This window comes from Malania oleifera, chromosome 6 (genome assembly GCF_029873635.1).
Source record: "Malania oleifera isolate guangnan ecotype guangnan chromosome 6, ASM2987363v1, whole genome shotgun sequence".
NCBI lineage: Eukaryota > Viridiplantae > Streptophyta > Magnoliopsida > Santalales > Ximeniaceae > Malania > Malania oleifera.
The window spans coordinates 73479863-73499999 of NC_080422.1; the positions used below are offsets into that span (position 1 = coordinate 73479863).

Sequence of the window (20137 nt, forward strand, 5' to 3'; positions counted from 1 at the left end):
AATATTGAGACTGCCCAGTTGTGTATGCTTTAAAGTGTGTGAATGGTAGGAGGAAGAGAGGGTTGATGTGCATCGAGAAGTCCCCCAGCTGTCAGTGGATAATTATGTTCACAAGCGGCGAAAGAAATCCCGAGACAGATTTTGAGAGACATGGAGCAGTCATAATATCTAAACCTGAGGAAAAAGAAAAAGAAAAAGAAAAAAAAAAGAAAAAGAGGGGGGCATTCATTCCCAGGACCCGTTTTAAAAAGAGTCCGAAGCCAATTGTTTTTCACAAAGCCCAATATTTTAAATAAACTCGGGCCTTTTTTTTTTAAAAGAGGGAAAGTGGGCCGGCCTGTTTTAAAAATGACCTGGGCCCTATTTTTTTCTAAATTGGGCCGGTCCGTTTTAAAACTCAATCCAAGCCCAACCATTTAAATAAACTCGGGCCTTATTTTTTTAAAAGAGGGAAAGTGGGCCGGCCTGTTTTAAAAATGACGTGGGCCCTATTTTTTCTGAATTGGGCCGGCCCGTTTTAAAACTCAATCCAAACCCAACCATTTAAATAAACTCGGGCCTTATTTTTTAAAAAAAGGGAAAGTGGGCCGGCTTGTTTTAAAAATGACCTGGACCCTATTTTTTCTGAATTGGGCCGGCCCGTTTTAAAACTCAATCAAACCCCAACCATTTAAATAAACCTGAGCTTTATTTTTTTTTTAAAAAAAAAGAAGGAAAGTGAGCCGGCCCGTTTTAAAAATGGCATGGGCCTTATTTTTTCTAAATTGGGCCGACCCATTTTAAAACTCAATCAAAGCCTACTCAGACCCAATTCATTCAAGCCCGTTCTCATAAGTCCCAAAGCCCGCATGTGACTTAGACATATGATAGAGTCCATGTGGCTCACTCGTAATCCCCTGAATTCACTCAACTCACTCGAGTCGAAGACGAGTTGAGTCACCCATGACCTCGCCAACCAACCTGAAACCCTAACTTCTAAACCAGAAACCTTAATATCTCAAGCCCTAAATACCCACGCAATTAACAACCAACAATCAAGCATACACAAAATTGAAAATATATATATATATATATAAATAATAAAAAAAAAAAAAACTTATCTTCTTTGGAAGTGTGAAAGAACTCCTCGTGCATCTATGCTGATCTTCCCTACCGAGGCACTCCCAGTGATCATTGTTCGTTTGGGCTTCGCCAGATCTCTCCAGATCTGGCCACGAAGGCAGAACAAAAGGTCGGTCGGAGCTGAGTCACCTCTAAAGAATTGTGTGATGTTTAGGATTTTAGGTTTGCAAGGATCTAAGGTTTCTAAAGAAAGGTAGAGAGAGAGAGAGAGATTTTGGAGGTAGGAAAGAGTGGGAAAGGAATTATAGAGGGGCTAGGGTTTCAAGTTCGCAGCAAATAAGAGCAAGGAAGGAGAAATAAGAAGTACAGAGAGGGTGAGACAAGAGGGACTGAAAGAGAAGAACAGAGAGGATAAGAGAGGAGAGAAGTGAGAGGGAGAGCGCGTTCGAGAGAATGGGACACGGAGAAATGAACAGAGAGAAAAAATTAGGTTTAAGTATCTAAAGCCCCAGAGCCACAAGATTCAACCTTGTGGCATTCCATCATCCATTCAATCGAAGAAACCACGTGGCTCCCTTGCATCCGTCCATTTCTATTCCCCATCAACAGCCTAGATCTCACCGTGTTAGTACTCTGGATAGCTGTCCGATCCTCGCGAATCAGCAACAGTCAAGATCACCCCGTTTAAAAGGCCATCATGAGTGTCTGCACGTTTCTCCACTGGCCAGGTGACACGTGGCAAGTGCATGGCTCGCATCATTAATGCGCATAGAAGCTCGCGAGCCCTCTCCACATGTCGTCGGATTGCCCCTCCATTGGACGGATCAGATCATGCCATGACAAGAGATCTACATGGGTCAAGTCCCTTTCGTCCGATCTCTACAGCGCACCAACGGTCTATATCACTCCGTACCGGCACGTTAGCATTAGGAGTCTACGCTCCTTCCTCAACCGTCCGATGTGTGTTTTCTAGACATGGTGAGGATCTCTCCACGTTAGCGATCTGAGTGTGCCTCACCTCCACCGTTGAGTCCCACTTTTCCAAGAATGGCTTGGATCGAGCCACGTCATCAATCAACATCTGCACACACCCACCAATCAGACACCGACACATGGCTCATTTTCCCTAACACACAAAAAGTCTGTGTGGCCACCCTAATCATCGTCGGTTTTGTATTCTCCGAGGACGGTCAGGATTGTGCCACACCTAGATCCAGATCACATTTCACCAGCCACTCAGTCACTGACACATGGCACCCCCTCCTCAACCGCACGATCCGTACTTTTCAAGGATGGCTTGGATTGAGCCACGTCATCAATCCACACCCACATACACCCACCAATTGGACACTGACACGTGGCTCATTTTCCCTAACACACGAAAAGTTCTGTGTGGCCACCTTGATCATTGTTGGTTTGTGTTCTCCGAGGATGGTCCGGATTGTGCCACGCCTAGATCCAGGTCACATTTGATCAGCCACTTGGCCACTGACACATGGCACGCCCTCCTATACATGGTCATATGCTACGTAGCCTCTTATAAGCCATTCGATCTAGGTTTTCCCAAGACAGACCACATCATGCCACGTCTTCGATCCGAGTCACCCTCCATCTTCCCTTTTTCTGGTCGGCACATAACCTTACCCAAAAGACGACACGTGGTTAGTTGTATGGCCTGGCTATAATATGTATCTTTTATCTTTACAGGCCTATTGCTATAGATAACATAGGAGAGTTTCTACTGTTACCCCAAAGCAACAAGACCTATAAAGAGGGGCAGCTGTAGACACCCCAATTTTAATCAGGCCTTTCCGAGGAGACCTCATGGAAAACCTTCCCACACTGTTTGTGGACCCCACACATCCTTGTAGGTCCCATACTGTTTGTGGACCCCACATATCCTTGTAGGTCCCACACTGTTTGTGGACCCCACACTTCCTTGTAGGTCCCACGCTGCTTGTGGACCCCACACATCTTTGTAGGTCCTACATTGCTTGTGGGCTCCACATATCTCCATTGGGCCCCACATGATTTGTGGGCCCCATATCTCCTGGTACACTAGCTCGGATTCCTACATCCGGTGCATGTTATAACTCTGGTACGCTAGCTCAAATTCCTACATCCGGTGCACGTTACCTCCTTTGGCATGCTTGTGCCTTCTAGCTCGAGTTCCTATAACCCTTAAATGGCTTATGGACCCCACACATCCTTGTAGGTCCCACGTTGCTCGTGGACCTCACACATCCTTGTAGGTCCTATGCTGCTTGTGGAGCCCACACATCTTTGTAGGTCCCACATTGCTTGTAGGCTCCACATATCTCCATTAGGCCCCATATGATTTGTGGGCCTCACATATGCTGGTACGCTAGTTCGGATTCCTATATCCGGTGCATGTTACCCCTCTTGGTATGCTAGCTTGGATTCCTACATCCGGTGCACGTTACCTCCTTTGGCATGCTTATGCCTTCTAGCTCGGGTTCCTACTCTTAAATGGCTCGTGGACCCCACATTGCTTATGGGCCCCACATATCTCCATTGGGCCCCACTCGGTTTGTGGGCCCCACATCTCCTAGTATGCTAATTCAGATTCCTACATCCGGTGCATGTTACCCCCTTTGGTATGCTAGCTCGGATCCTTATATCCGGTGAATGCTAGCTCAGGTTCTTATAACCCTCAAACAGCACATGGACCCCACATGGCGCGTGGGCCCCACACATCCTCGTTGGGCTCCGCACATCTTCTAGAACCCTCTTATTATTATTATTATTATTATTATTATTATTATTATTATTATTATTATTATTATTATTATTATTATTATTATTATTATTTATCTAATTTGTCAAATACAAGCATGCTTTGTTCCTCCATCATCACTCACCATATGTCATGTTTCCTCCCTTTATCATTCTTCCCATGCTATATTCCCTTCATCATTCTTTACCCTATATTTTGTTCCCCCATTATCACTCACCACATGTCATGTTTCCTCCCTTTATCATTCTTCTCATGCTATATTCCCTTCATCATTCTTTACCTCGTATTTTATTCCCCCATCATCACTCACCACATGTCATGTTTCCTCCCTTTATCATTCTTCCCATGCTATATTCCCTTCATCATTCTTCACCTCATACTTTGTTCCCCCATCATCACTCATAACATGTCATGTTTCCTCCCTTTATTATTCTTCCCATGCTATATTCCCTTCATTATTCTTCACCCCATACTTTATTCCCCCCATCATCACTCACCACATGTCATATCTCCTCTCTTTATCATTCATCCCATGCTATATTCCTCTCATCATTCTTCACCCCATGCTTTGTCCCCCCCCATAATTAGTCCCCTGTGTCTTCTTTCCCATGCTTGCTCCAAGCTAAGTCTATAAATAGCCTTCTCATTCCAAAAAAAAAAAAAAAAAGTTCTTGGTGGTGGTAAGTAGAAGATTTCAAATATTGAAGTCTTCTATTATAAGTTTGTGAAACTAGTTTTTCTAAGTGGTAAGGAGAAGATTTTGAATATTGAAGTCTTCTACTGATTGAGGTTATGTTTCATTCTCTTAGAATATCAAGCAGTCGACTGATCCCATTTCCTACTGATGCCGAGTCACCCTATCTGAAGAAGGCCCTCCGTAGTGCCTCAAGTCGGAGCTCAAGAACAACTCTCGGGAAGACGTTGTAGACTGGCCCCAGTAGACTCACCGATAGGAAAAGAAAACCAGAGGAGAGGAAAATGAAAGGTAAAACTAATGGATTTTTCCTTCCTGAGTTACAGTCTAAAGTATAATAAACGGGGTATGAAGTTGTGAATCAAAGACTCAAAGTCTCAAACCCAAAGTTAGGTTCAATCTCGAACCGAAACCCTGTTTATCTCTCTACGAATTGTTTGAACCCTTGACTCGGTATGGAGCCGATTTATTGTTTTATTTAGTATGTTTTTTTTTTCTTTGAATGACTAATGATTTAAAAAACCCATAAAAATCATAAAATTCCAAAAAAATCAAAAAAAGTTTTTTTAGGAAAAATTCCAAAAATATTTTCAAACTTTGACTTCTATGAGTTTTGTTTTAATTTTATTTGTGCTATTTTGAAGTTTGGGAAAAATATTGAAAAATCATAAAAGTCACAAAAATGTTCACGCTTGGAAAAAATCACAAAAACATTTTCAAGGTCCAAGAAATCATTTTCACCCTGAATGTGCCAAAACCTCCCAAGGTTTCAAAAATGTCAATTTTCCTTAAAAAAAATCGTATAAATTTCAAAATACCTAGGAGTTATTTTTTGTAAAAAACCTATTTTCTCTATTTTTCGATCCCAATGATTGCAAGGAAGGGCGTTGAGTTTTTCGAAGCATGATATGCCCCGGTTCTGAGGGAATACCTATATGTTATTTATTTATTTTTTGGTATTTGTTTTAAAATTTTAAAAAGGGGAGTAATTTTAAAGGCTAAATAAATTAATTTTTGGGATAATTTTCAATTAAACTAGTACCATTCATAAGAATGGGCGTGTAGGGGGTGCGAAAACCTTCCCCTTGCATAATCGTACTCCCGAGCCTGTCTCTAGTAATGCAGATCGATTTTACCCTTAATTGGGTAGTAATCAAGTGTTCTAACCACACTAAAAGGTTAGTGGCGATTCCATTACACTATTTTTCACGAAAATTTAAAATTCACTTTTCATTCGCTTTGTTCTGCTTGGGAACGTTGCGACACGGAGTGTTATTTAAAAATAAATCTCTCATACCACATAAATACATTGCTAGATTTGGTGTATTCCCAAGAGGGGGGTGAATTGGGAATTTAAAATTTATTCCTCCTAGGTTAAACCAGATTAGCAGTATTATAAACCCAATCATTCACAATAGTAAAATATAAACATTCGTGTGCTGGAATTTAAAATGCGAAAATTAAAAGCATGCACAAGAAATGTTATCGGGGTTTGGAAAACTGTGCCTACGTCCCTACCTTGGCTATACCAGCACAAGGATTCCACTACGGCTCACTTAATGGGTAGAGCGGCACCGGTTATAATTAGGTCGATTCAAGGGGCTGACCTCAACCAACACGTCTTACTAAGATGGCACACCTAGCTTTCCTAACCGGGTCTAAGCCAGTACGAGACTATTCAATAGGGCTAGTCTCCCTCTTCAGACCCATGCCTAGAATACAACAAACGTATATAAAATTTTGCGTACAAGGAAATGCTTCTTACACTAAGCTAATATGTACCAATAAGCTCAATTTAATCAATGCACCTCAATGATGTATGAACTATAAGTTCGGTGCTCTATGTGTGCAATCAACACTCAACAAAATGACTTTATCTAATCAAGTACAAGAATGTATTCTAGAACTATCTTTGAAACTATGTATCGCTATATCTCAATCACAAGCTTAGGGTTTCAAAGATTGCTACCAAAGGTATTCTAAATATCTTTAAACAATACTTTCTAAATATTCAAGCACAACGAGATATTCAAAAATAATTTAGTAAAATATTTTTACACACACAAAATACAAGCCCAAATGAGTCTTGCAATAACAATGCAAAGACCCACTTAGCTATAAGATTTTTCCCACACAAGATTTATCAAATTAAATCGTTGGAAAAATCCTTACTTAACCTTCAATATGAAAATCAAATATCTTAAACAAGATTTTCAAAAGCTCAAGCACAAGAGATATTTTTGAAAAATAAGTTTTGTCAAAAATATTTTTCTTCACAACACAAGACAAGCTTTTGAGTCTTGTAATGAGAATGCAAAGTCACAAGTTTAAGAAGGTTTCCCACAAATGAAGTTATGAATTAAATCACTGGGATCACCTCTATGCTTACTCTCATTAATATCAAAAATCAATGCACATATATGAGAGTATAAGCACGTAGGAACTATATGAGACAACTCAAAATACTCTCTCTCAAAAGGGTTTTGCAATAGAATGATCAATGGAAGAGTATATGGCTTTGAGTGTGAAGAATATGGAAGTAGGGAAGATTTTGGCCAATAAAATTTTCACATAATTTTTTGCTAATCTAAAACCCTAATCACTCCTTAATTTTGTAAATGAAAGGTTATATATAGAAGTGGGAAGAGTTATAGTCGTTGGGGGCATATAGGGTATTATTAGGATTGTTTTAAACCATTTTAACAATATTAACCCTGTTTAAATATTTTAACTGTGGTAAAAATAATATGGCAACCTGAGAGCACCGGTCGACCGGACGCAAGGTTCGGTTGACCGGGTAAAATTTGAATTGCATGTTTGGTTGACTAGACTAGGGCTCCCAAAGGCAATTTTATATTTCTGCGCTGTTCGGTCGACCAGGTGATTTTGAACTAGGTAGTTGAGTTGACCGGGGCATTGGATTCTCCTACGTGGGGGTTTGGTCGGCCAAGGTGTTATCCATTTAAATTTGGTCAGTCGACCGAAGAGTCAAAGGTTGAATAGGTGGGAGTTCAGTCGACCAAATGATTTACACTATGAAAGTTAGGTCAACCGAACATGCATTTTTAATGCATTTCAATCCTATTCCCTATGTATATTAACCCTATTCATAAAATGATTAATGTTTAAGACTATAGGACATATTTTTATAAATTATAGGGAGTCTTAAGGTCAGTCTAGGTCGTCTTTAGGACACTGAAAAAATTTGGCGTCGGTCAATCGAAGGGTGATCCCTAAGGTCTTCCTAAGGTCATAATTTTGTGTAGGGACCTAGAATCGTTCTAAGGTCTTTGACCTTGTAGTTCCTATATGCATGATATGCATTAAATATCACAAACCTTTTTCCTATTTACTATTACAGACCCGAATTAAATAACAATGAAATACAATAAAAATGATCTTTAAGGTCTTTAAGCTTTACTTCATGTGCCATTAATGTATATGCTAATATAAACCTACACATACACTTGAAAGCCATCACATACCTGAGTATTTATCATTATCAAAACCAGAATATGACCCATAGGGTCAACATACACAGCAGAAGATAATCTCCACAACAATTACTAGAGTAACTAAAATATCCCAATATAATAATAAATCCATCCCAATATCTCAAAGAAGTTCCCAACTCATCAAAACATAATTAAAATATCAATAATATCTTTAATATCAATTTAATACATCCTTAGGAATTTCAAGATAAAGTAGAATAACAAAATTAACAATTAATCTAAACCTTTCTATCTAGTCCCACCCATGCTTCCACTGCGCTACTCTGATTCCTATCATAAACCACATGACATTTGAAAAATATTTGATAATGATGGGGTGTGACACTTTTTAGTAAAGGTGGAATAAATTATTATCAGTGTGTGACTACCATGAGTTTAGTGTATACAAAATTTAACCATTTGTTAATCAATAACAACAACTATTAATACATTTATAGACTATACTCACACATACAACATTATTTATAAGCGAGAGTTCTCGAGGATTAGGGAGATTACAAGCACATAACATGTGATGCCCCTTTACTCTGATACCTTATATAACCTTGCCCATTTAACTTGGGCATGACTACAATTGATACCTATTAAGGCACTCGCCTTACTCAGCAAGTGTTTGGGCGTAGAGTTTATTTCGTCCCAATCACACGTAATGGCACAGTATAAAATACATTTAATACTTTACTTTAAATAACTTTCACATGCAAACTATAACTCACACCTATATAGTTGCAAATATACATTTTCTTCATAATATAATCAGTTTAGTAAATAATATCATTTACATAAATGTTAATTTTACTATAATCCCAAAAGGGGGGTGAATTGGTATTTTAAAATTTCTCACCTAGGTCAATTAACCAACAGCAATATTTCACAACTCTAGAGTCAATATAGTGTTTATACACCCCAATTTTAACCAAGCCTTTCCGAGGAGACCCAATGGCAAACCTTCCTACACTATTTGTGGACCCCACACATCCCCGTTGGGCTCCGCACATCTTCTAGGACCCTTTTATTATTATTATTATTATTATTATTATTATTATTATTATTATTATTATTATTATTATTATTTTTATTATTATTAATATTTATCTAATTATTATTATTATTATTATTATTATTATTATTATTATTATTATTATTATTATCTAATTTGTCAAATGCAAACATGCTTTGTTCCCCTATCATCACTCACCACATGTCATGTTTCTACCCTTTATCATTCTTCCCATACTATATTCCCTTCATCATTCTTTATCCCATATTTTGTTCCCCTATCATCACTCACCACATGTCATGTTTCCTCCCTTTATCATTCTTCCTATACTATATTCCCTTCATCATTCTTCACTCCATACTTTGTGCCCCCATCATCACTCACCACATGTCATGTTTCCACCATTTATCATTCTTCCCATGCTATATTTACTTCATCATTTTTATCCCATATTTTGTTCCCCCATCATCACTCACCACATGTCATGTTTCCTCCCTTTATCATTCTTCCCATACTATATTCCCTTCATCATTTTTCACCCCATATTTTGTGCCCCTATCATCACTCACCACATGTCACGTTTCCTTCCTTTATCATTCTTCTCATGCTATATTCCTTTCATCATTCTTCACCTCATACTTTGTTCCCCCATCATCACTCACCACATGTCATGTTTCCTCCTTTTATTATTCTTCCCATGTTATATTCCCTTCATTATTCTTCACCCCATACTTTGTTCCCCCCATCATCACTCACCACATGCTTTGTTCCTTTCTTTATCATTCATCCCATGCTATATTTCCCTCATCATTCTTCATCCCATGCTTTGTTCCCCCCATAATTACTCCCCTATGTCTTCTTTCCCATGCTTGCCGCAAGTTAAGTCTATAAACAACCTTCTCATTCCAAACAAAAAAAAAAAGGAAGGAGTTCTTGGTGGTGGTAAGGAAAAGATTTTGAATATTGAAGTCTTCTATTATAAGTTTGTGAAGCTAGTTTTTATGAGTGGTAAGGAGAAGGTTTTGAATATCGAAGTCTTCCACTGATTAATGTTACGTATCATTCTCTTAGAAGATCAAGCAGTCGACTCATCCCGTTTCCTACCGGTGCCGAGTCACCCCATCTGAAGAAGGCACTCTATAGTGCCTCGAGTCGGAGCTAAAGAACAACTCTCGAGAAGATGCTGTAGACTAGCCCCAGTAGACTCACCGACAGGAAAAGAAGACCGAAGGACAGGAAAACAAAAGGTAAAACTAATGGATTTTCCCTTCCTGAGTTAAAGTGTAAAGTATAATAAACGGGGTATGAAGTTGTGAATCAAAGACTCAAACCCAAAGTTAGGTTCAATCTCGAACCTAAACCCCGTTTATCTCTCTACGAATTGTTTGAACCCTTGAATCGGTATGGAGCCAATTTATTATTTTATTTAGTATGTTTTTTTTTTTCTTTTCTTTGAATGACTAATGATTCAAAAAACCGATAAAAATCATAAAATGCCAAAAAAATCACAAAAGTTTTTTTTAGGAAAAATTCCAAAAATATTTTCAAACTTTGACTTCTATGAGTTTTGTTTTAATTTTATTTGTGTTATTTTGAAGTTCGGGAAAAATATTGAAAAATTATAAAAGTCACAAAAATGTTTTCACACTTGGAAAAAATCACCAAACATTTTCAAGGTCCAAGAAATCATTTTCACTCCGAATGAGCCCAAAACCTCCCAAGGTTTCAAAAATGTCAATTTTCTTTACTTAAAAAAAAATCCTATAAATTTCGAAAGACCTGGGAGTTATTTTTTGTAAAAAACCAATTTTCTGATCCCAATGATTGCAAGGAAGGGCGTTGGGTTTTTCGAAGCATGATATGCCCCGGTTCTAAGGGAATACCTATTTGTTATTTATTTATTTTTTGGTATTTGTTTTATTATTTTAAAAAAGGGAGTAATTTTAAATTAATTTTTGGGATAATTTCAATTAATCTGGTACCATTCATAAGATTGGGCGTGTAGGGGGTGCGAAGACCTTCCCCTTGCGTAACCATACTCCCGAGCTCGTCTCTGATAATGTTGACCGATTCTACCCGTAATTAGGTAGTAATCAAGTGTTCTAACCACACTAAAAGGTTAGTGGCGACTCCATTACACAATTTTTCATGAAAATTTAAAATTCAGTTTTCATTTCGCTTTATTTCGCATGGGAACGTTGCGACAGCTTGGCGACTCCACTGGAGATCATTGAGAGTCGAGCTAGTAATTAATCGTCGATTATCCCAATTTCAAATATAATGAACCTTTTGAATACCCCCCCCCCCTTTTTTTATGCAAATTGATAAAACTAATGGTGCATAGGTGAGTAATTGTGCATATTAATAACCATAAGTTTTTGACCTACCTTTTATGTTCAAATAAGAGGTAATTGATACTTGTAAATATTTTCCATGTTAAGCATATGGTTGGTTGGTAAACATGTGATCAGTTGTACATATTTCTAACATGTGATGTGTTACATGTATTCAATTATGAATAACGAATGGATGAATGTGGGGTAGAGGGTGTAGGATAAAATGGATGAACTCACTCACCTTCATAGCTCTGTACCCGGGCTTTCCCTTTTAGGATTAGATAGGGGTGTAATAGCATTTGTCCCTTCGTAGCTTAAGCTTGATGGGACCCGCGAACCACTCCGCTCAATGCGAGCTTTGTCCGGACCTCTATGAGGGAGGATGGAATTTCAATCTGGGAACCTTTTGTCTATAAGGATAGAGCTTAACCACACGTGCTTATCCAAAATCCCCCACCTAGGACAAAGTCTCGAAGAACCTTGTATATATCCACCTCGGGTTTGGGATAGGAACCACATCCTTATCCAAGAGATCTTATGGCTATACATATTGCATGGTAGTATCACTAACATATTGCATACATATAGGCATCCTACCTGCTTTACCAAGGTTCCGAGAAAAATCAGGGCCGTCCATGGAGGATGCAATAATTTACCAGGAAACCGAGTCTATGGTATGGTTATTTTCTGAAGATAAATAGAGACAATGGGGAGATGGCCTCAACAAAGAGTCAGTGGTGAAGTTACCAGCCAAAGTCTGCATATATACCCGATCAAACCCACTGGAGGAACTAAAGACTATTTGGAAAGGGTGGACACCGCAGTGCCGTTTGGAGTTCTCACAGTTATACGGCCACATCGATTTTCTGTTGCATATATTGGTGAATTTTCAGATGGTGAAGGCATTAGTTGACTTCTGGAATCCCCCGTACACATGTTTCACAGTCAATGAGATAGACATGGTTCCTACAATTGAAGAGTACACGTCACTCCTACACTTGATGAAACAGCGGTCACCTTATCACATTTATATGCCTAATTCTCGAGCTTCTCTGGCAAGAGAATTGTATAATGTTGCTGGAATCAAAATCCAGTGAGTAGCAGGGGAAGAAGAGAAAATTACTTGGAAGTACCCGAAGGCATTGTTGAAAGAAGAAGAAGGTAAGGAGGCTCAAATGCATCTGCTAGCCCTGGCCATATATGGTCTGGTTATTTTCCCTAAAGAAGTAGGGACCATCAACCGAACCACCACTTCTTTTGTGGCACAAGTAAAGAATGGAGTCAATCCAGTCCCAGGAATTTTGGCGGAAACTTTCTGATCCCTCAACAAATGCATGGGTAAGGGTCAAGAACGATTGAAGTGTTGTGTTCCTTTACTTTATGTTTGGTTTGCCAGTCACTTGCCAAGTAACCAAGGGGGTACCGTGACACCTTTTTAGCTCTCAGAATTCCCTTAACAGAGTTTAAAAGGGCTCAACAGATCGTCCAATGGAGCAAGGCCGTATGGAATGAAAAATTACACAAATTGGGAGATTCAGAACTAACCTGGCAAGTGCTATGGATGAAGCATTCCAACATGATATACCAGTGTGGAAACCTCCCATGGGTCCCATTACTAGGTCCATGGGGATGAGTCGCATATGCTCCTCTAATGGCTAGGAGGCAAATGGGGGAATCTCAATTTGTGCCAGCAACCCATGGGTTGGAAAAATCAGACTTCTCTTATACAGCAACGGACGTCCAGAATCAGATCACAAAGTTCATAGTGGCTTGGAAACACGTGCACTTGGTAAACCCAGGTGAGGAAGCAATTACAATTCAGGAGAGCCACGAGATATGGCAGGTCAACCGGGTGAACCCCCAATTCGAAGGAACTTTTGGAGCCCTTGTTACTCATGGCCAGTCATCAAAGGATCCACAGTTACAAATGGAGCCACACTCGAAGAAGGAAACGGTATCAGAAAGTCAATGGACGGAGTGAGGGAAGGAAGAGTTGGTGGCCTTTTACCGTAAGAAAGTCAAACGGCAGAAAACTCAGCTCGTGTTGTCAGAAAAAGAAGTAGTGGCGTTAAGAAAAGAGAGACGGATGCTTCGAGCTACACTCGATAAAAAATCCAAGACGTTGAAAGGCACAAAGGCTGAAATTGAAAAGAGAACCCTCCGCATTCAAGAATTAGACGACCAATGGGATAAGCAAAGAAGGATCTTTAGCTAGGCACTCAACAAGGCCGAACCATTCATAGAACAGGCCAGGTACTGGGAAGACAAATACCGAGCGCTAAAGCAAAGAGTGGATAGATCGGCACCCAGAGGGTCAGAGCTAGCCCAAGAAGGATCGCACTGCATCAACAAGAGCAAACGGAACAATCAGAATCCTCCGTCTTTGTAGTACATTCAAAAGATCCATGTATTTCATGAAAAGTTGTAATGAAATGATGATGATTTTTTTCAGAACCTTGGTCGTAGCACATAGGCTGCATAATTGTATTTGCGCATTCATGCACTAAGTACATATATGCATAAACATTCACGACATATCATACATTTGTACTAAAAGACGTGAGTTTCATGTTTAGAGGGAAAAGAGGCGTGATTGAGAATTGGAAAAATTGAGGCACCTACACACCCTTACAACACTTGCAAAAAAGCAAAAGCTATGGTAGAATAGTTGGAAAGCCGCGTCCTGGGCATCGAGCAGGGATAGGAGGAACTGAGCAACCAAATGAAAAGAATACTGGACTTGCTACTGAGCAAGGGAAGGGCAGTTCAAGAGTAGGACCATGAAGTAGATACGGATCCTATCAACCCTCCAGGTTTCACACCAATCCATGGGCAGTCATCTGGACTGCCATCGATTATTTTAGAGAGACCACCTCCGAGTGCAACCACCTTCATCCCGGCAGCACCCATTTCGGGAAATGGGATGCCCCTGACAATGACGGCAGTTATAGGAACAGAAAAGACCACAATTGAATAGCATTGTGACAAGCTTGAAGAGTGATTGAAAGCCATCGAAAGGACCCGCACGTCAAATTCTCTCAACCCTGCGGATCTATGCTTAGTGTCCAAGATGGTGCTCCCACCAAAGTTTAAGGTGCCTGAATTCGAGAAGTTCGATGAAACTCAATGCCCTTAAACCCACCTACGGTTGTACTGCCAAGCGATGGCGTCATTCTCCAATGATGAAAAGTTGATGATACACTGTTTCTAGAGTAGTTTGACGGGGACAGTAGCCAGGTGGTATATCCACCAAGACAAAGCACAGGTCAGTACGTGGGGAGACCTAGCTATTGCCTTTGTAGTTCAGTATCGGCATGTGATGGAAATGACCCCAAACCAGATGGCCATTCTTGAAATGGAGAAGAAGCATGTTGAGACATTCCGAGGATACGCCTATAGATGGCGAGACCTAGAAGTCCAAGTCGACCCCCCGGTGGGTGACCAAGAAGCAATTTCCCTTTTTGTTAACACTTTGAAAGAACCCTAACGAGGGCATTTGAAGGGGGCAACTCCCCACGACTTTATGGACATAGTAATTGCATGGGGGAGGATCGAGGCTGACATTAAAGCAGACCGTGTCAAAGAAAGTAGCATGGAAAGTGGTCCAAGTAGAAAGTGGATCGGAAAAAAGAAAGATGAAGAGACTCAGATGGTTCAGGGACCATCTAACAGAAGAAATACAAAAGGTCGTAGCCCATGGTCCAATCAAAACTCTGCAGTTGAACCTGCAGTGAGTCAACCAGTATATGTAAGCACCAGGCCCCAGTTTGTGGCCCCCACGCTTGTGCCACCCCAGCCAAACATACCAGCCCGCCCGAGCCAACAAACACACATGGGAAATACACCCAACGGTTTTTAGAGAGTGGATCCGATTCCTATTCCGTACGCAAAATTGTTCCCTCCGCTTCTAGAACAAAGGATGATATCTACCATCCCCGGGATTCCTCTCAACAATCCTCCCCCGCATTGGTATAATCCTGAGGTCCGATGCGCGTACCATGCCAATTCTTCAGGGCACCTTATTGACCAGTGCTGGGCCTTCAAACATAAGGTGCAAGATCTGAGGGATGCTAGTTGGTTGTTATTCAATGGGAAACTAGTTGGTATTCAAGAAAATCCCTTGCCTGACCATGGAAGGGACAATGTTGGAATGATTGAAGAAGAAGCCAAAAAAAAAAAATCAGAAAGAAGATGGGAACAAATGACGCTAAATTGGGTGTATGATGAACTGACATTGGCAGGACCTGCAGGACTAAAGGCTATTTGCCCTGAAGGCGCCCCATGCGCATGCCAAAATACTATCAAAGGATCAGTACAACAATGTGGGACTTTCCAAATTTTTCTAAGTAACTTGATCGACAACAAACGAGTGGAAGTTAGTCGCATTCAGAAAACAAATGAAGTTTCAGTTATAGGGGAATTTGACCATCCCCAATTCACCAACAAACCATTTATTCCCATCATGGGAAAAACCCTAGAAGTCCCAGAGGCCCCAGTTTGGGTAGTGATCGTGGCTCCTGGCCCTTTCGCATACCACAGTGACCGGGCAGTACGATGGAGGTACAATTGTGAAGTAAGCATCGAAGGAGAAACTAGCAATGTTGCTGAAGTAAGAGGGATAACCAGAAGTGGAAGGGTTTATATACTGCGAATTTTGGAGAAAGTGCAGCCTAGCCAAGAATAGAACAGGAACCTGAAGAAGCTAGTTCAATCCCAGGAAGCCGAGGAATTCTTAAAAATAATTAAACATAGTGAATACAACATCATTGACCAACTGAAGAAGATGCCAGCCTATATCTCTATCTTTGTCGTTGTTGTTGAGCTCGGAAGCCCATCGGGAAGCTCTATTAAAGGCCCTTAATTAGGCCTATATTCCCCAAGACATCAGCATCGATAATTTTAACCATGTGATTGGTGGTCTTATGACTACCAATCACATTACATTCGCTGATGAGGAGATCCCCGTGGAAGGACAGGGGCATAATCAGGCGTTGCACGTTTCTGCTAAATGCCGAGATCACATGATTGCACGAGTGTTAATTGATAATGGGTCATCTTTGAATGTCGTGCCTATGATGACCCTACAAAAACTGCCTGTTGACCCATCCTATATAAGGCAAAACAATCTAACTGTGCGGGCTTTCGACGGCACCCGCAAGGAATTGGTGGGATCTATTGAAATTCCTTTGCAAATTGGACCGGTCACCTTCGAAATTACATTCCAAGTCATGGCCATAACCCCATTTAATAGCTGCTTATTGGGGAGGCCATGGAAACATAACACCGGGGCAGTTCCATCTTCTTTGTACCAACAGGTCAAATTTGTAGTGGATAGGAAATTGGTTTGCGTATACGGAGAAATAGACTTGATGGTAACCAAACCTATTTCCACCCCTTATGTGGAAGCCGCTGAAGAAGCCCTAGAGGATTCATTTCGAGCCTTTGAAATAATCAATGTAGCAACTATGGTCGAAGGGTTCCCAATCCCACAACCACGAGTTTCCTTAACGGCTTGCATGATTGCAACAGAACTGATCAGACACGGGCATCATCCGGGTCAAGGGCTGGGAGGATGTTTATAGGGGATTTCGAAGCCACCGGTGATTCCAAAAATGAGAGATAGATACGTTCTGGGATATAGGCCTACGTTTGCAGACATGAAAAAGAAGAAAGCGGAAAAAGAAGCTCGGAGAAGAGAAAGACTTACTGGTGCGACCAACGTTCGGTGGAGATCAGGCATCCCTTATATCAATCAGGCATTCATAAAAAGTAGTTAGGATGATCTTGAGTATGAAATGAGACATCCAAGCATATTTTTTCTAGATTCAGAGGTTTCATCAGCCACCTCGGACAAATGGGTCTACCATCTTCAACTAGAAGAGGAACTACACAATTGGAGTTCTTTTGATTGTCCCATTTTCTTCATGTAATGATTTCTTTTATTTCTGATTTTTCATTTTAAATTATAGTCATGGGAAGTTTCTTCTCAGTTAATAAAAAATTATGCACTTCTTGACATTTGTTTGCATCCTTGCTTCAGCTGTCAAAATTTGTTTGCTATGACTTCATGTAGGAATAGGAGGGATAATGACACCAGTACCCTTGATAAAGAAATTGACATTAATTTTGAAAATATAATTCATGAAACCGAAATTGAAGAAGGGCAGGTGAAATTATCCCCTAAAATGGAAAGAATGTTGAAGTCAGATGAAAATTTAACACTGACCAATAGCGACCCCCCCACTATAATTAACCTGGGAACTAAGGAGGAGCCTAAACAAGTAAAGATTGGAGCACTACTGAGGGGTGAGGAAATGAGCAAAATAACTAAACTTTTAAAAGATTATCAGGATGTGTTCGCATGGTTATATCAGGACATGCCCCGTCTAGACACGGATTTGGTAACCCACAAGATTCCCCTCTACCCAAGTTTGAAGCCGGTCAAGAAAAGAATAAGGAGAATGCAGCCGGAGATGTTGCTTAAGATAAAAGCAGAGGTGCAAAAACAATTTGAGGCTGGGTTTCTAGAGGTAGCCCAATATCCTGAATGGATGGCCAACATCGTTCTAATAATGAAAAAGAATGGCAAAGTATGAGTTTGCGTGGACTACCGGGACCTAAATAAAGCTAGCCCCAAAGACAATTTCCCGCTCCCGCAAATTGATGTGTTGGTAGACAACACCGCGGGGCATGCTTTATTTTCATTCATGGATGGTTTTTTAGGGTATAATCAAATCAAGATGGCCCCAGAGGATAAGGAAAAAACCACTTTTATCACATTATGGGGGACTTTTTGTTATAAGGTCATGCCATTTGGTCTAAAGAATGGGGCTACCTACCAAAGAGATATGGTGACTCTATTCCATGACTTAATGCACAAAGAAATTGAGGTGTATGTGGATGATATGATCGTCAAGTCACTGAATGACGGTGACCACGTGATGAACTTGGAGAGGTTATTCAAAAGGCTCCGGAAATGCCAATTAAAACTGAACCCGAAAAAGTGCACCTTTGGCGCTATTTCTAGAAAATTGTTAGGGTTTATTGTTAGCGAGAAAGGAATTGAAGTCGACCTTGATAAAATTAGAGCCATTCAGGAAATGCCTAGTCCCAAGACTGAAAAGGAGGTGCGGAGTTTCTTGGGTAGACTCAATTATATAGCTCGATTCATATCCCAACTAACTGCTAAATGTGAACCCATCTTTAAGTTGTTATGGAAAAATAACCTGGAGAGGTGGAATGAGGAATGCCAAGAAGCTTTTGATAAGATAAAGGAATACCTCCTGAACCCCCCGGTGCTAGTACCCCCGGTGCCGAGAAGGCCGCTGATTTTGTACTTGGAAGTATCGAAAAATTCCATGGGTTGTGTATTGGGCCAGCACGATGAGTCAGGAAGAGAAGAAAGGGCCATTTAATACCTTAGCAAAAAGTTCACAGAATATGAATTTAAGTGCTTAGACTTGGAAAAAACATGTTGTGCTCTGGTTTGGGTAGTCAGTAGGCTGAGACAATACACATTGTATTACACAACCTGGTTAATTTCCAAAATGGACCTGATCAAGTTTGTATTCGAAAAGCCCGTGGTAACAGGACGGGTTGCACGGTGGCAGATGCTGTTGACTGAATATGATATCACCTATGTGACCCAGAACGCTATTAAAGGAAGCGTCATTGCAGAGTATCTGGCAGATAGAGCCGTGGAAGATTACCAGCCTATGGAGTTTGACTTCCCAAATAAGGATATCGATTCGATAAGCCAAGAAGAAGAAGATTCTGAAGGATGGATGATGTTATTTGATGGGGCGGTCAATGTGTGGGGACATGGAATAGGAGTCGTACTCATATCACCAGAGAGGAGGCATTATCCAGTCGTAGCCAAGCTGACTTTTCCATGCACCAATAACATAGCAGAATATAAAGCGTGTATATTGGGTTTACAGTCCGCCATGGATCGAGATATCAAAGATTTAGTCGTGAAGGGAGACTCAGTCTTGGTTGTTCATTAAGTGATAGGAGAATGGGAAACCTTGGGATTCTAAATTAATGCCATATCAAGAGTACATTCAAGAGATGATCAAAGGATTCGATAGCATCAGTTTCTCACACCTACCAAGGGAAAACAATTTAATTCCTGACGCCCTGGCAACCCTAGCGGCCTTAATCAAAGTAGAACCTCGATTGGAGATTGATCCAATTCAAATCAAAATACAGTCGGAGCCCGCTCACTGTCTAGTGGTAGAAGAAGTTGACGGACAACCTTGGTTCCATGACATTCGGACATACATCTAGCAAAATGAGTACCCTGAAGGAGCAACCAGCAATGATCGAAATATGATCAGGAGGTTGGCTATGGGATTCTTCTTGGATGGTGAGGTATTCTACAAAAGGAACCACGATATGACCGTTCTACGTTGTGTAGAAGCGCGAGAAGCATGACATATCATGCATGAGGTCCACGAGGGAGTCTGTGGTACTCATGCTAGGGGGCACTCATTGGCGTGGAAAATCCTCAGGAGTGGATATTACCGGATGACTATGGAAAAGGATTGCATTGAATATGCGCGGAAGTGCCATAAATGCCAAATTTACGAAGACCTTATTCAACTTCCACCAGCCTCGCTCCACGCCATATCCGCACCTTGGCCCTTCTCAGCCTGGGGCATGGATGTGATTGGGCCGATTAGTCCGAAAGCCAGCAATGGGCACCGTTTCATCTTTTTGGCAATTGATTATTTCACAAAATGGGTAGAGGCAGCCTCATACTCTAGTGTC

General features: G+C 40.7%; 1 protein-coding gene across 1 annotated transcript; it reads left to right on the forward strand.

Moving 5' to 3' along the window:
- The first annotated feature begins 18912 nt into the window (after positions 1-18912).
- On the forward strand, positions 18913-19371 carry LOC131158642 (uncharacterized). Its single transcript, XM_058113510.1, has one exon. The coding sequence runs from the start codon at positions 18913-18915 to the stop codon at positions 19369-19371; it is 459 nt and encodes a 152-aa protein (XP_057969493.1).
- Positions 19372-20137: the final 766 nt, after the last annotated feature.

Coding starts and splice junctions, on each gene's coding strand:
- LOC131158642 (XM_058113510.1), top strand. CDS start 18,913: ATGGACCTGATCAAGTTTGTATTCGAAAAGCCCGTGGTAACAGGACGG.